The 16,888-nt window shown below is 38.8% G+C and overlaps 1 protein-coding gene across 1 annotated transcript in view; it reads right to left on the bottom strand.

Annotated features, from left to right (window-relative positions):
* Positions 1–16,888, bottom strand: part of PDE11A (phosphodiesterase 11A) — a 146,950-nt gene that overhangs the window by 73,743 nt on the left and 56,319 nt on the right. The window contains exons 3-5 of the mRNA XM_075093583.1: positions 6,116–6,205; positions 3,807–3,947; positions 110–174 (exon numbers count right to left, since the gene is read on the bottom strand). Of these exons, the coding sequence (XP_074949684.1) occupies positions 110–174; positions 3,807–3,947; positions 6,116–6,205 (296 nt within the window). The remainder of the gene's footprint in view (positions 1–109; positions 175–3,806; positions 3,948–6,115; positions 6,206–16,888) is intronic.

Consider the following 16,888-nt stretch of genomic DNA (forward strand, 5'->3'; position numbering starts at 1 on the left):
CAATAAAATCTACCCAAAGTTTCATAAGAAAATAAAACTACGATCAAGCAAATTTAGAACCATGTGAAAAATAAAGTAATCCATTACCACAGAAGACATGAGCACTAACCTGTTGTCAGTATCGGCACTGCATTTTGGAGATAACAACTCAAAGGATTTTGTAAATTTCACCACCTGTCACAAAAAAAAAGTAACTTAAAATTGCTATTAAGATGAATAAATATGTAAGAAAATAGTATTGTAAGGTTCCTATATTTAAAACATCTTTTCATCCAAAATTCAATCTGTAATCTCCCAATGGAGAATTCATGTTCAAAATGGACATGGTGCACAGCTCACTAACAAACAATATCAAATTAAATTATATCTTTAGATTCCTTCATGAAACTATTTTCTGCAACAGTATATGCTTCCCTTCAAAGGACTTTGGTACATGAATTATGGAGCTTTACCTAAACTTCACTTTTTTTAAATACAGGAAAATAAACAGAAAGACCCATTTGCACTACTAGTTGCAATCAATTTTCCTTGAACATAATTGCCAACAGCACATAAGTGAAACAGTTTAAGATTGGCTAATGTGACATAGACCATAGGGAAAGTTTTTGAATGCTAGTATGAGTCCCCGTCTTCCACTTCAGTTCTGTATTGCACAAGCTTTTCACACAATGTACAAATGACAGTATTTTAGACACAACTTAACTTTGAGTTACTCTATGGAGATCTATTTTAATATATAGGTTAACCCTCCAAAATAGGGGGAAATCAGGAAAATAACTGTTTTGCCACTTGTAAAACTCACCAAGTAGATGGCAAGATGCTATTCTCCTACTCCAAATTAACCTAAGATTTATGACTGTTTAGAAAAAGTTTAGGCTTAACTGAATACCTTGGCTGTCCACATTTCATAATTTGTTCTAGAGGAATGAGAACCGATTGCCTGTGGTTTGGAAAAAAACCCCTCTGCACTCAAAGGTAGAAATAGTACGAAAAGCAGAAAAATGAAGTGAACAATGCCACCCACAGCCTGCTACTCACACAATGTACTGTTCTGTGAAAAATAAAAATCATATGATACTTGCAAACATAGTGGCATTTCATAAGAATGTAGTAGAACCGTATCTTGTAATTATAAAATCAGTGTGGGGGGTCTAGAAAGAGAAAATAAACTAGAAACATTAAAATTCTATAACAGAGAATATATAAACGGAATACAAACCTCGATCTCACTTTTATGAAAGCTAGTGTAATTTAGAGCACACTCCACTGAAAGTACTTAATTTCTATTATTTTAAATGAAATTAGAATAATATCTTTCCTCCAGGAAAGAAAATAATGGTTTTTTTCTGCCATACACAGAAAGTTATGATTCTGGCTCTGCCAATCATTTAGACTTGTCACAGTCCAGCAACAAATAATCAATTACAGAGTGTCAGTGAATCCAGAGATACTTAGATAGAAAAAAAAATGATATTACAAGAAACATTTTTATCCTTCAACTACTTCTCAAATCAGTAGAAAGGAAGATAGTTTGTTTTGAATAGCCTGAAAACACTGAAAGGAGCTACCAATGTAAAGACAGTCACTTATTTTACTACTAATAAAAAGTCATAAAAATGTTAAACAATTTTAAAGAGGCTCTCATATCCTATGAATGGCAGTACTACAAAGTTCCAGTGAAACCCCCTGTCAAAACTATGCATGAAATCCAACTCTTGACAAATACTTTCATATAGCTTATGTCCATCTGTTCAACTTAATAGAGCTCTGCAATGAAATAATTATTCCTTGGTCAAGTGGACAGAGCAATTTCAAACAAGCTTACTTTGGTAATGCTGAAAGTCATATTTTCACTTCACCTGCTCAATGCAAAAGCTTCTTCCTATCACAAGAACAAGTACGTGACTATCTAGACATTTGTATGCAAATGTGTCTTTTCCAATGGATTTTGTTACCTCAGGAAAAAATTACTAGGCCAAAAGAACAAGAGGGTTATCTTTTCACAGCATTTTCATCACCTAGGAACTAAGACTGGTTCTTATTATTTATTTTGCAAAGTATTAAAGAAACTTGTTAAAATGTGCAAACATAGCTACTCCCAAACATACCCCTGCCAACAGCTAAAGTGAGTGGAAAACTTTCAGGAAGGAACAAATCCCATGGAGCCCTAGCCACCAAAAGCAGCTGAGAAAAATCCCGGTGTTGCAAGTTCAGCCCTCACTGTCTTGGCTGTTTTTCCACAGCCAAATACTGGATTTCACAAAAAAAAAAATAATCTGAGAAGTGCAGAAGCTGACTACTGTGAAGACACCGATTAGATTGCTGTAAAGCCCACTGAGTTGCTGAATACACAGGATGGTCAGTTAAAGTCTTAATGAGTTTATTTTTATCTGTTATTTCTGAGGGACCAGTAGTCTTATTAAAGATGTAACATGTTATGTACTAGAATAGAAACTACATAAGTATTTCTGTTTGCTACAGTTAAACAACAATAACAGATGCAAAAGTATGAACACTGTAGAAATATCAACAAAGATGTCTGACAATTATTTATTGGAATGTATGCAGAAAAGGTTACTTCTAAAAATGAGCATTAAAAGATTTGGCTGATGATGCAATTGTTTCTGTTTCTGAAAGTGCTTGCAAGAACCACTCATTTGATAAGTCATTAGCCTGAAAATACTAGCAAGGTCATAAATTCCAGGTAAATGTAAATGAACCTATAGACAGGAATTTTCTTTCCTTCTAGTGGCTATAGCATGAAAGAAAGGAACTGAGCAAATAAATATTTGATAACAAATGAGGTAATTTTTCTTTTTTAAGCAGACCACAGGAGCACCTTGCTTCTCAGTTAAGCTGTCCTAGCTGCTCTGTAGTAAACACTAATTCCATCACACAGACAACTGAGAATCGCAGCATATCAAGCTGGATCATACCACTGATAGTTAGAACCATCAGCAACTTACAGACATCCCATTATATGTCCTCAAATGACCAGAAGGAATCGTGAATGTACCTTTCAGTTTCCATTTGAAAAAGTGGCTATACTGGTTTTGGCTGGGATACAGTTAATTTTCTTCTAGTGGCTTGTATGGTGATGTGTTTTAGATTTGTGATTAAAACAGCATTGATAACACAGGGATGTTTTCATTATTGCTGAATGGTACTTACACAGTGTCAAAGCCTTCTCTCTTTCTCACTCTGCTGCCCCAGTGAATGGGGAGTGCCCAAAAGATTGGGAGGGGACACAGCCAGACAGCTGACCCCAACTGACCAAAGGGATATTCCATACCATATGACATCATGCTCAATGACAAAAGCTGCAGGGAGGAGGAGGAGGAAGGGGGGCACTTTCAGAGTTATGGCATTTGTCTTCCCAAGTAACCATTACATGTGATGAAGCCCTGCTTTCCTGGAAATGACAGAACACCTGCCTGCTGATGGAAATAGTGTACGAATACCTTATTTTGCTATAGTTGTGCACACAGGTTTTGCTTTACCTACTACACTGTCTTCATCTCAACTCGCAAGTTTTCACACTTGCCCTTCCAATTCCCTTCCCCAACCCACTCGGTGGGAAAATGAGTGAGCAGCTGTGTGGGGCTTAGCTGCCTACTGGGGTTAAACCACAACAGTAGTCTTGATAAAGATTCAACCTGTACCTAACGTACATTTAAGAATGACATACTGGAAGAATACTTGCTGTTCAGTACTTACACATGATATGAAACAGCTTCACCACAATTAAAGCAGCTGCTCCACCACTCAAATATTAGCCTTTCTACAGAATGTGAAGCCATACTTACAGGTGATTCGATATCTTCCAGAAGTAATACTGAGCACCGTTCACACTTCAGCAGAGTCTGGGCCCGATGCATAATTTTCTTGACAATTTTCTCTAAGTCAGTTTGTTCCTCAAAAAGGTCATTCACTACTTCCAGTAAAGCCTGCATACAAGGACAGAAAACTCTCGTATTGGTTGTACAACTAATAAATACATGAAGCATTGCATAGGAAGCATAATCTCTGGGATTGATTTTTATATGAGTGATCCATTGAAATCTTCATTCAAATAGAGTTCTTGATGATTATGGCAACAGAATTAGGGTGGGGGTATCTGAAGAAAGAAAGAAAGAATTTAAGTATTTCTTAGCTTGCAGCTGGGCACAATCCAACTCCTAGCAAACAATGGGAATCTTTCAAACTATTTCACTGTGGTCCAAAAATGAAACAATGGCTGTAATGCAACTGTCCAAGTATGCAGTATGGATTGAGTTACTTGATTTGCTATACTGAATTTGATGGTGCATTTAAACTCCATTTTATTCATTTATTACCCATTTTGCATGTTCAAAGCTGGAAAGGAAAAAAAAACCAACACAGCAATACTTCCATATTCCAATAGCTCTCTGATCCAGTATTTACAACTAACAACATGTCTGTAAAATACAATGTTTTAAAATGAAGGGCTTCCCCTCTCATTTCATCAACTTTAAAAATAATAGGCCATGTTCTTTCTTACCAAAGAAGTATGCTTTTTCCTTTATTCTGGTTTAGGGCACTGACACTAAAAAACATCCATATAGGTAAGCACATAAGCATTAGCGGTCTTAGCTCTCCTAACACAGTGATTATCAGCAAAATGTTGGTCACAGTCACTGGAAGTTGCCACCATTGGGGTCCAGTTTGATAGGGAAGGCAAAGTATGGGCTTGTCCATCACGTCTTACTTGCCGATGAATTTCAACCATGGACTAGGCAAAGCTAAAGACCACCAACAGGTCAGAAATGCAATTCAGTACAGGCCACCATGTAGCTGTCAAATGGCAATGATATTTGTTATGGCTGGCATGGCTGAAGTGGCAACAAGAAACAAAGAAGCTGTATCTCTAATCCAATTTCCTGACATGCCCAACCACCAGAATTTACCATTTTCTAATGAAGAATAAGAATGTCCCTAATACTTTTCTGCTGAATGCCTCCCTCAGACTATTAAACGCTGACTCCTCAAAAGTCTGTCATTGTTCCCTGCAGGCTGGGAATCTGCAGCAAATTTTAAGTCTCTATGTACTCAATAATTTTATTTGAACATCAAATGAAGAAAAAAATCTTTGGCAGAAAATTCTTTCCTCCCGCTCCCCAAGTCTCCTCCACATCTCCACCGCAAAATATAGTGGCCTATAGTCAGACCTGGACAGAAGACAAGCTCAGATGCTTTATGACCCTTAAATATATACACCATTAGAAAGGGCTATTCTTAGTTTTCAAATTAGTGGAAAGCATTAGTTTCCATACGTGGAAAGCACCAAAATCCTGAATATACAAATGTCAGTGCTCAGTACAGAGACCCACCCCACTGTAGTTTCCCCTGCTTTGTGAAGCAAGAGTAGGTTCAGCACTACCAGTGGTATTTCCACTGAAGCTTTGGAGCTGTGATCCATGATAACGTAAGTGTCATTTTCCATCATTGCATGCAAGATGATTTTAAACAACACACACAAAAAATCCAACAATTATAAAAACCCCTCAAAAATACCATTTTATTTCTTTAAAAAAAAAGACCTCCCTGAGAAGTAAATTATGTGAGCTCAGCATTATTTTCACTTCTTTGGAGCTTCTGTCCCAACTAATGCATGACATCAGCAATTATGAGTAATGTGAATAATGTATCTATGCAGACACATGCTGTCAAAACCCTTCACATACACGATTTTTTTTTCTTGCTTACTTTTATAAAGAGATATCCACATTATTTGCACACGAATTAAATATTACGAATTCAGGATGGCAACGGTTTGATATTATTGGAATTTTATGAGAGTTTGAATCTCTGCCAAAGTAACGCTCTCCTGCACTGTCTGTGTCACAAACACGATTGTTTCAGCACTACAAAACATGGAACTGACATGAGGAAACAACAGCCACCACCACAAGCATGTTTCCCTCCCACGCTCTCTGCTTGCTGCCTCAGTCAAGATAGTAATCTGCTGAAAATGTATTTTTTTAAATAAAACACAGTTAAAACCGTCTAGTTAGCAAACACATATGCATAGCTGGAATCTGAAGGAACAAAAGATGAAGGTTAGATATTAGTCCAATATACATTTTTTACTTACCCTGCTTCTGTCATATTCCTTCCTTGAAGCTGCAAATAGCTGGGCGTTGGATATGGCAATCCCACAGAATGGGAGATACATCTGCATCACCTAGTGTCAAAAGAAACTCCCAGTCATTAAAAAGAAGTGCAATTAGACACTCATGTTACTAGCAAAGACACCCAAACTTAGGTGACAGGTCTCAGCTCACTCACTCTTCAGCAGAACACTAAACACAAAACAGAATCACCACGGGCAAGGCACATAAAATGGATGGAACAGAGATCGAATGGGTAGGAAAGAACAAATGCATTTGAGTTCACAGGTCCCAGTAGTGAGGGTCCTCTATAAGCTGTCCGGAAAACTGCGGATTTTCAAATCTATAAAATGTCTGCTGAAGACTACATTAAATTACTGTAGACACTACGGCTTCCCTAGAAAAAGTATTCTTTATTTTTCTGGACTGCTTTTTTGTTCTAAGCTCAAGAAGCCAGCTTGAGTAACATTCCTGCTGATTTCTAGAGGATGCAGATTTTAGAGAATACCAGCACAGTGGAACACAGCACATTGATCGAAAACTATTAGTCAGAAAGCCAACTGTCTTCTCGGGGTGGGGGGGATACTAAAGAACATGGTTCAGAAACTGGGCCTTAATGCATCGCCGTACATTAAGAAAGATTGCACAAGAGGACTTGGGAAAACTTTTTGAGGTGCACAAGATTACTTTAGCCTGGCTGTGTGTGAAATTAATAAACCAGACTAGTCAAACACTTGAATACCTGTAGACCTAGCACTTGTGTAAGGACAACAATGGATCAAAGTCCCACAATATTAGCATTTTTAAGCCACATACTAATAATAAGCCTGTAACATACTGCCACTGCTGAACGGTTCCCAAGCTTAGGTCTGAGACATTAAGTACTTTTTATAGGTGCTGAATAGCTTTAACATTTGCAAGCCAGCGAGAGTTGGGGCACTCTGCTGCTTACAGAGCCAAAAGAACACTGCAGCAGCTAACCTTTCTTCTCCCCGGTCTGTCAACTGGGAGATCCACTGTAAGCAATCCTTTGTCTGACAAGTTTTGGCATCAAGAAACTGGCATTTGTCTTTGAAATTCCATTTAATCAGAAAAGTACTGCTAACACAGGAAAGCGGGCTATTGAGACTGTTTGAGGGAAAAAACACCCCAAAATTTAAGCATCCAGAAGAACCAAACCAGCAGCAACTGCTGTTCTACTTTATCTTCCTTAAACATTCTACTGGCTACATGTCTACTTATTTTGTGTTTGAGTAACGATGAGTCTTCTAAAACCATCTTTGGATCCTCTGAATTTTGCACCTTTGCAGCTGCCATTCTGTCAGAAAAACTGCAGATTTTAAGGGTGCACACAAATACATCTATACTGCTAATTTGCACACACTTTACTTTCATCCTCTTCCCACTATGGTCCCCTCTAAAGCAAAATGACGCACTTAGATTCTACAAACACTTATCTTTTCAGAGAGGCTGTAATTAAACTAGCCAACTATCACACCAGATCTGCAGGAAAGAGTACATGAAATGAAAAATAAAGTAAGACTGTAACAAATCACTAAGGGGGGGTTAATTTTTTATGATAAGAAACTCTCTGAGAAAATTTTGCATATTTCAGCTTAGATTTTATTTCCAAAGTGAAACAAAAAAACCTTTTATCTATATGTTCTTGTAATAGCACTAAATGCCACAGCCAAGTAAGAGATGCAGAGCAGAAGAACTTTAACCTGAGAAAAATCTGACCTTTAGTGTAATTATTGATATCATAGTGAGACTGGATACATTTTTACTTAATAAAAATAAGCAAATACCACTAGTTGTTCTCCCCACACTGGAACTTCTATTCCCAAGAGTAATGTGACCCTATGGCAATGGAAAGCATACAAGAAGTTTATGAACCTTCAGCCACCACAAAAACAGCTAGCAAAGATACCTTTTTTCGCAAGAAGAAAATATAATTTCCCAATATTGAAAAACATGGCTCTCTGGAACTCAAATTCCAAGGCTCTGACTCCATATGGAAATTAACATCCATAAAACACTGGTTTATGAAATGTCAAGAGACTGGAAAGCTGCTGACTTACATCATTCTTTTCACCACTCAAACTAATTGTGTAAGGTGCTGTGCAACTAAGAAAGAGACAGCATTTAAGATAATCAGTATAAGAAATTAATAAATGTCCACAGATATGAAGAAAAAAACCTCACCTAATCCAACAAACCAACAATCAGGTAGAGGGGATACCTGTGATCACAGATAAATCAATTATCCCTATTTACACAAGAACAATTGACAAGCCACAAGCCTGCTGTCATTCTTCGTTTGTACTTTCTGAACAGTAAGGGTGACTGCTGCCTGAACTGCTTTTAGCAAATTGTAATACAGTACCAAATAACCAAAGAGTAAAGATAATGGTAATTGAATTTTAAATAAGATTTTAAAATTTTATTTATTTTATTTTAGATTTTATTTTTAACCAAAATTGCAGAATGGAGTAGAAAGCAATTATCACATTCTGACTTCAAGCTACAAATTTAAATCTGCAATACTCAAGACTGCTTTACAAGTACCTCCAACATGTTGATGCTATGGCTGTTGACATCCATACAACTATGGAGTCGCATAATATTCAACTCTTACCTGCCTGAGTCACATACTGTAAAAGCTGGTACTGTTATGCCAGATTCACTTCAGATATTTTCCCTCCAAAGAGAACACAGAGTTGAGGAAATGGCACATACCACCATAAGCTGAACACATCCTTTTTCCTCCTTTTAAGTGATGGGTATATAATAACTAATCCTCTGGTGCTCCAAGGTAAAAATGTATTGCATCACTGAACCATAATGCACTGTAATTCTATTTCCATTCCTGCTGATTATTACTACTTCTCCTTAAATGGAAGGATGTAACTCATAATGAGCATAAAGCACAGTCCATATTTTACCATTTTAATTCTGCAGCATAGATATGCTTCAGTTTGGTAAGAGCAAATAAATTGGGCAGAAGACTAAATTGTATTGAAAAGACATAGTATTGAGAGGTTGGTCACAGATACACTGTTGAGCAGCATGTGACAGGAAATGACACATATAAATGACATGGTTATTTTAATTTGCCTTGCTGAGACAAGATCTTGTTAAGAAGGAGCTGTTCTCTTTTTCCCCCGTCTGCTGTTCTTTCTGCAGCACTGAACAGGCCAGGACAGCTTGCCTCTACCAGCTAATATCTGTACAGGTTTTACAAATAGTTTTACTACACAGTGAAGCCAACCTGATGTTGCAACTCGTAAAGGAACCACTGACACGTGGTCCGAAAGTTGAGTAAGCAACAAGTTTCCATTACACTAATGCACAAAACATTGGTGTGAAACTCATGGAAAAACACCTAACATACCCTTTGCTATACTGAAGGCCATTTAAAAAAAAAAATTATGCAAAATGGATTATACCTGAAAGAAAATTTCCTTCCACATCTATTTCAAATTAATGACAAGAGAAGAGCCTGCAGATTTATTAAACAAAGCAATTTCCTAAGAAAGCAAATAGAACATAAAAACATAAAAAATATAGCTTCAACAGATATACCTCTAATATATTTTGGCAAGTAAGATTAGTTGTAATGATTCATCACAGTACTTTGTGGCATATTAACAAACAAATCAGTAAATATGTAATAGCTTATTTTATAAAAGTGATGTTCAGTCTGAATAATAAGCTAATCTAATGAACCTGCTGAGGTGTTGGAAGAAACCACCTTTTTTTTTTGTGTGTGCCAAGTGTAAGGCATTCAGATACGATAACTGCAGGTTAACAAGATTATATTATGAATTACTTGAGCATTCAGGGTCTGGGTAACCTGACCTAGTTCCTCATACCTAAGCCTCCAGTAAGTACTGCATCCTTGGGTAGCAACTACACTCACCTCACAAATTCACAGCAGCATACAAAAATTAAAAAGCTGTGCTCACTTACAAACTGTTCACTACTTTATCAGGGCAGGAAACATTCTATGAAAAGAAGACAAAGTAATGGGCACCAGTTTAATACCTCATCCTCTTAATCTCTATATTCTATTATTTCATTATGGGGTTATTTTATATTAGGAGTATTAAAACACAACTAGCAAGAGAATTTGTAGGATAAGTACTAGAAGCTTTAATATTCAATTACGCAACTACTTGCATTTTCATCTAGGTCCTGAAGGTGACTTACCTCTTCTGCAAATCTACATCGGTAAGATCAAACAACTGCCCTATCCATAGTTACTTTTTTCCTTCCCACAGAAGAACATATTTCCATTGCTTTAGTAACTCCAAACTTGAATGCCTAAAGTTAGACCTCCAAATCCACAATAAGAACTGAAGCAGTAGCTTAATATTTGGAAGTACAAAGCATTCCCAAAATCTGCAATATTAACTGCTAGGACAAGAAAGCTGCAGCCTGTGTGCTTTTTTTTAATTATTATTATTGCAACAGTTCTGAAATCCAGATGCAGCACACCAGTTCTCCCTCACAATTTCAGAGGACAGTCTTCCATAATCACAATTTTATAGGCCAAAATTTCCATACCTGATTGCATAGTTGTCTGGGCACAGCAGGATTTGGACACCTACACTACAGCATCACAATATCTTGAGATGTGACACTCATTTTCCTTTCATCTGGCTTTTCACAGGTGTTTAGACACAGTCAGAATACATAATAAGATGCTTATCAGTGTTCTCCTGAACTGCTGGAAAAAAGTTAAGGGGTTTCTCTCATGAGGTGGGCTTGACTTTCACAACAACCTCATGATAGAAAGTTTTTTACCATCAGAAATAGGCAGGGGGAAACCTCTAGCCAAGCTCTTTCAGACAATGTCTGCCCTCAAGAGATACCACCTTTCCCTTCATCACATGGCCTGGGGACAATGAACCTTATGGAACCTGCAAAGCCTTCCCTTGCTACCCAAGAAAAGCCCCTGCTGGCTCCTACTTTAAAAGTTCAAAAGAAGGCTATTTTCCAGAATTGTGTGTCTCATGGGAAATAAGTTTTGAAATTTTCTCTTTATGGGGAGAGGGTATAAAAGTCTTTCGTTTCCTAGCCTCAGTGTAGTTTTTCCCTCACAAATAGTACAAACTCCACATCAATCATAAAACAGTATGAACTCTTACTTTTCTTACCCTATTGAGGAATACAGGTGTTCATATCTGCAGTTCTCAACATGCCTTTTGGTTGTGTTTTTTTTAATGACAGGTAATGATACAGACAAGGAAGCTGCATGCATGCAGACCTGCAATGCAGAAAGTTATTAGCTAATCATGAAAAACAGCCAGTGCTGCAATGGCAGCACTCTGCGGAGGTAAAATGCTAGCTTCATGCTTGCTGGCTGGAAATCAGCCCTGAGTTCAGCTTCAGCTAAATGCAATGAAATTTACCCTGCCTCCCCCGCATGCAGTTTCTCCCACACTAAGCATCCTTGGAGAGCACCCGCTGCCATAACTACCTGATAGATACAGTCTAACTCCTGGTTTCTGACATACTCCAAGCATCCCTCTGCCTGTGGTCACAAAAGAAAACAATTTGATGCCTGATGAATGAAAGAAGCCTCTCAGTACAGCTTGTGTACTCAATCTGGCACAAACTCCAGGTTAAGCTCTCAGCAAATGCTTGTCTGGTTCAACTGTTTTCTTTACAGCCGCAGGAGCCACTTCCCTTTACACAGCTTGCTTGGTAAGCCTGTGGGGGAAGGGAGTTAGCACAGGCTTCCTAGAAAGAGGAAAATAAGTCTTTTTAAAGTAAATGTTTTTCCTATAGTTTAAAGTTATAAATGTTTTGTGGACATAATTAAAACCAAGTCAGGGAAGCCAGCTGCCCTTTGAAACACTTTAGGAAGTGTTAAAAATAGATTTGGAGAATGAAATATTCTACTGAATTCTGAAAATGATAAACCAAAATCAATTGCAAAATGGTTAAGCACAAGCATTCATCCAAACTCCATTACCTTCTGCCAGCTGTGCAGCGTGTGGCTATCCATGCCTTTGATAAAATCTGATCACCATCTAGGTTTGAAATTCTCTGAAATATTTTCCAAAATTATTTTTCCAACCCAAGCATGGACAGAACAATTGCTTTGTAGAGACACCCCATGAATTATGGGCATACAAATTGGACACATAGCTCCTGCTTATATCAGTGAACCTGCAGAGGCTCCTGGGCCAATCTTCTATTTCCTCTGAGCTTTGGGTTTTTTGAAATTTCCATTTGCGTGCAGTTATTATTTATGCAGTATCATAAAACTGCCCTAATGCTTGCAAACACACAGCAGCATCTCTGTCCTATATAAAGCTGACTGTCTAACTATGGAAACTTTTGGTGGCTGTAAACAGCCTGAAAAGGACCACGGGAGCATTTCTTCGGCACTGACTCTGTGCCTGGCTGCCTCATAATTACTGGCACACATTCAAACTAGATAACTGCGTCACCAGACAGATTGCAACACAGGTCTCCTGTAGGAGCAGACTTATTGCAGTTTTAAAACCTGAATCCTATGTAGGTCGCTGACCTCACAAGCCATGGCACTGGGAGACTCCCGCATGCAGGAAGAAGGGACGGGAAAGGGCAGGAGTGCAGCTTAACAGAGCTACAGCCTCAGCCTCTGACCTTTTTCCAGGCCCCCATCACTGCCCTCCAGTTGCTACAGCACAAAACTCATCTTCTCTCTTTTCTGCTATGCACCTAAGATCTTTAAAGTGGGAAAACAAATGAACACATTGAATTTGATTTAGAGTAATACACTTGTAAAACTGTTTATATGGTCAGAACTATACACTAATCCTACTTCATCTTTCTGGGAGATATTTGGAAGTTTCTCACCCCAGTTACTTTACAGCTAAACATTATTCATATCTGCCATCACTAGCAGGAGGGGAAGCTCAAAAAATATCTAAACAAGCCACACTGAATTATTCTGTCATACACACAAAAACATTGGCAGTGGCTATTAATCCTATTTTTAGCAATAGTCTATAAGACATATTTAAAATTTTTTAACATTTCATTGAATTTAGCACTCGGTATGAAGTGGGAAGGACAATAAATTGTACTGTACATTTCCACAGAGCACCTAATTTTAAATGCTGTTGCTCCAAATAAATCTGAAATATGAAAACATTTCTGTTAAAGACTAGAAGGCAAAAAATTATTTAAATATATGTAAAATGATTACTATTCTAGTATCCAATCTTCTGATCTCATATATGCAAAACCCCAGCTATTTTCACTGGAATTTTCTCATTATTTTACAGCACACCTGAATCAGGGATGCCCAGTAATAATCCCTGTTCCAGAAACCACTTCAAGCTGCCACTGAATTATTCAATACGTAACACTAAGCCAGGCTTTCCAGCAGGAAAAGTAGGGACAAGAGGAGGAGAAAAGTTACGCAAGAAACAATAGTGGTTCTATTAAAATAGGAGGTGTGTGAACTGAGGAAAAGTAGGGGTAGCAGTCAAAGACAAAAAAAAAAAACAAACAGTGCCACAAAGAGCATCATCATGCTAGTGTAAGCACCTGTAAGCCCAATGCTTGGCATTCAGCACTTAGTCCTGGGGGTTCAGCAAATGCACATCAAGCTTGAAGGCACGGAAAAGTCACCTTGCAGGCAGCCTGAGTCAGGGCTGCAAAGTTAAAGCAATGTGATTAAACCAGTAAACCAACATGCTTCTATATCATAAGCAAGTTGAAAAAGCCATGGAGACTCCTCACTACAAGGGTTACTGAGGATTCTCAAATCTGGATGGTGGAGGTATGCACCATGTCTGTGTGACCACTTGCAGTTAGAAGGCCATTAAATCAACATTTCTTTATCAAGTCTAGTGTTGCCATCCATTGGTTTTGAAAGTTGGCAGGACACTGTCCCTTGTAGTAAAGTCTTACAGAGAAGTGCTAGGCAGCTTTTACTAGTTTGGCTGAAATAACATGAATGAGCAGCATCATGAAACATCACGAATGTCCTCAAAACCACAAATCCTACCTACCAATTAACTCTCTCTCTTTTAAAGACTGAACATCGGTCATCTTTGATGCATCCAAATTATATCATCACCTTAATAAAAGTCAAGCTGACAGGGTTCACAGAGGACATTTTACCTGGGTAATGTTTTCCAGAGAGATCAAGAGGGGCTGTTACTGCCTGGCTGCTCTCTCCTGTTTGAAGATGAGCCGCTAGAGGCCAGTCCCCAGGCACAGGAGCCCACAGCCATTGTATAAGGCAGGCAGTTCTGCAGTACGTTAAATCTCAGTACATCAAAGCACTTTGGCAGACCATGAGCAGTTTTACAGCAGCAATATTGTGTTGTAATTTTTTTCTAGGGACAGCAAAACTGAGCCAAAGAAAGATTAAATGATTTATCTGAGGGGAGGAAAAAGGTCACAAAGAAAGATTTTGTCAAAATTTTTTAAAATCTCCTGGTTCCCACCATGCTTGAATCGGTGGAACCAGCCTGCCCAAAGACACTGTTATAAAAGCTTTATAAATATTACTGCATGAGACAGGAAGATCTTGGTATTGGCTCTGCAGAGTGAGAGCAATGAAGACTGATACTATCAATGCAAAACTAAAAAAAAAAAAAAAAGAATTGCAGATCAGAACTTTAAATTGACATAGCAGTATTAATAAGTATCACTTAAAAGTTGGTTTTGCCTGTAACACAATTTCAGACTTCAGTTTTACCATTTCAAATTGTACCACATGCCTGATCTCTGGCAGATAATACCCACACTAACTGAACAGTATTGAAACCAATAAATTCCATATGCATCCATACATTGAGACTGTCATATTTAAGTCACAATTCTACTTACAACTCAGTTACCAACTCCCAATCCTTGCCAATGATGAGAACTAGATTTATTAATGTACTTCTTCCTCCTGCAGTCTTTAAGTATTAGAATACACAAACTGAAAACTATTTCTACTAATTCTTGGCTTAGCCAGGACTGAATGAAGATGTCTTCTTTCACTTCTTGTACAAATTAGATTTGTTTTTAGAGCCAGAGTGCAGGCACAGAATCAAAAATTGGCTGAGGTTGGCAGGGACTTCTGGATGTCATCTGGTCCAATCCCCTTCTCAGGCAGGACCACTGCCGGTTGCCCAGGACTGTGTCTAGACAGCTTTTGAATATCTCCAAGGATGAAGACTCCGCAACCTTTCTGGGCACCCTGTGCTAGTGACTCAGTCACTCTCACAGTAAAAAAGTGTTTCCTGATGTTCAGGCATTTTCCTGTGTTTAAGTTTATTAAGTTGCACCACTGCAAAGAGACTGGCTCCGTCCTCCCATCAGCTATTTGTACTCACTGATGAGATCCCCCCACGAGTCTTCTCTTCTCTCTGCTAAACAGTCACAGCTCCCGCAGCCTTTCCACAGAATCACAGAATGGTAAGAGTTGGAAGGGACCTCTGGAGATCATCTTGTCCAACCCCGCGCTTGAGCAGGGACACCTAGAGCAGGGGGCACAGGAACGCATCCAGGCGGGTTTTAAATGTCTCCAGGGAAGGAGACTCCACACCCTCCCTGGGCAGCCTGTGCCACTGCTCTGGCACCCTCACAGGAAAGAAGTTTTTTCTCATGTTTGGGTGTAACTTCCTGTGTTCCAACTCCTGCCCGTTGCCCCTTGTCCTGTCATGGAGCACTATTGAAAAGAGCCTAGTCCCATCATCCTGACACCCACGCTTTCGATATTTGTAAGTATTGATGAGATCCTCCCTCAGTGTTCTCTTCTCCAGGCTGAACAAACCCAAGTCTCTCAGCCTTTCCTCATAAGGGAGATGCTCCAGTCCCCTGATCATCTTGGTAGCTCTCAGCTGGACTTGCTGGAGCAGTTCCCTGTCCTTCTTAAACTGGGGGCCCAAAATTGGACACAGTACTCCAAATGTGGTCTCACTAGGGCAGAGTAGAGGGGGAGGAAGGCAGGTAGAGGGGGAGGAAGGCGAGATACTCTAGTCCCTTAAACATCTCTGTGTAACTTTGTTAGACTCTGTCCAGTACGTCCATGTCTGTCTTGTACTGGGAAGCCCGGAACTGGATGTGTTACTATGAGTCACGAGTGAAACTTATCCTGCTGTTGCATAAATACTGCGTGCAGTTCAACCAGAAGGGAATTTAGCTCATCTATATATAACAGTCTGCCTTGACATCACAGTGATAATACTAAGTTTCTACTCAGGTTCTTCTCTCGTATACTTCAAAAACTGCTTTGTGATTTTTGAAGAAAAAAATTACTTGAACAGTAACCTTTTCTTATATTGGACTTTGTTTAACAGAGAGAGAATGTTTCTGGAAGAGCTTACTGCAGAGGCCTGATCCTTTGCCATGATGAGCTCCTCTTTCAGTGAGGAGCTGGGCATTCTTGCCTGACTGGTAAAAATGCTGGTAAAAGTCCTTCCTTCTAAGTGAAACCCCAACTGGAGTAAAAAAGCCTGAATCTAGCACATAAACCAACCAGATTTTCCATGTTAAATTTTATTTGATATGAATAAGTTTAGCTCCCCTGGCTGCCCACTGTTTGCAGCATTAGTCCAAAGGGGTTAGAAAGGGTTGCTTCTGTTCGACTAGAAAAAAATGTGCAGCAAGTTTTCTAACGCAAGTGAGATCCAGAATTTGGGTGACAGCTGAAAAGAAAGCCAGGGACTCAGGACACCAACTGTATTCTCTTACATTACTACTTGTCAAACAGAGTTTCTAGTGTTTCTTAGGCTACAGAAACTTTACCCCCA

This window comes from Phalacrocorax aristotelis, chromosome 5, assembly GCF_949628215.1.
Source record: "Phalacrocorax aristotelis chromosome 5, bGulAri2.1, whole genome shotgun sequence".
Taxonomy (NCBI): Eukaryota; Metazoa; Chordata; class Aves; order Suliformes; family Phalacrocoracidae; genus Phalacrocorax; species Phalacrocorax aristotelis.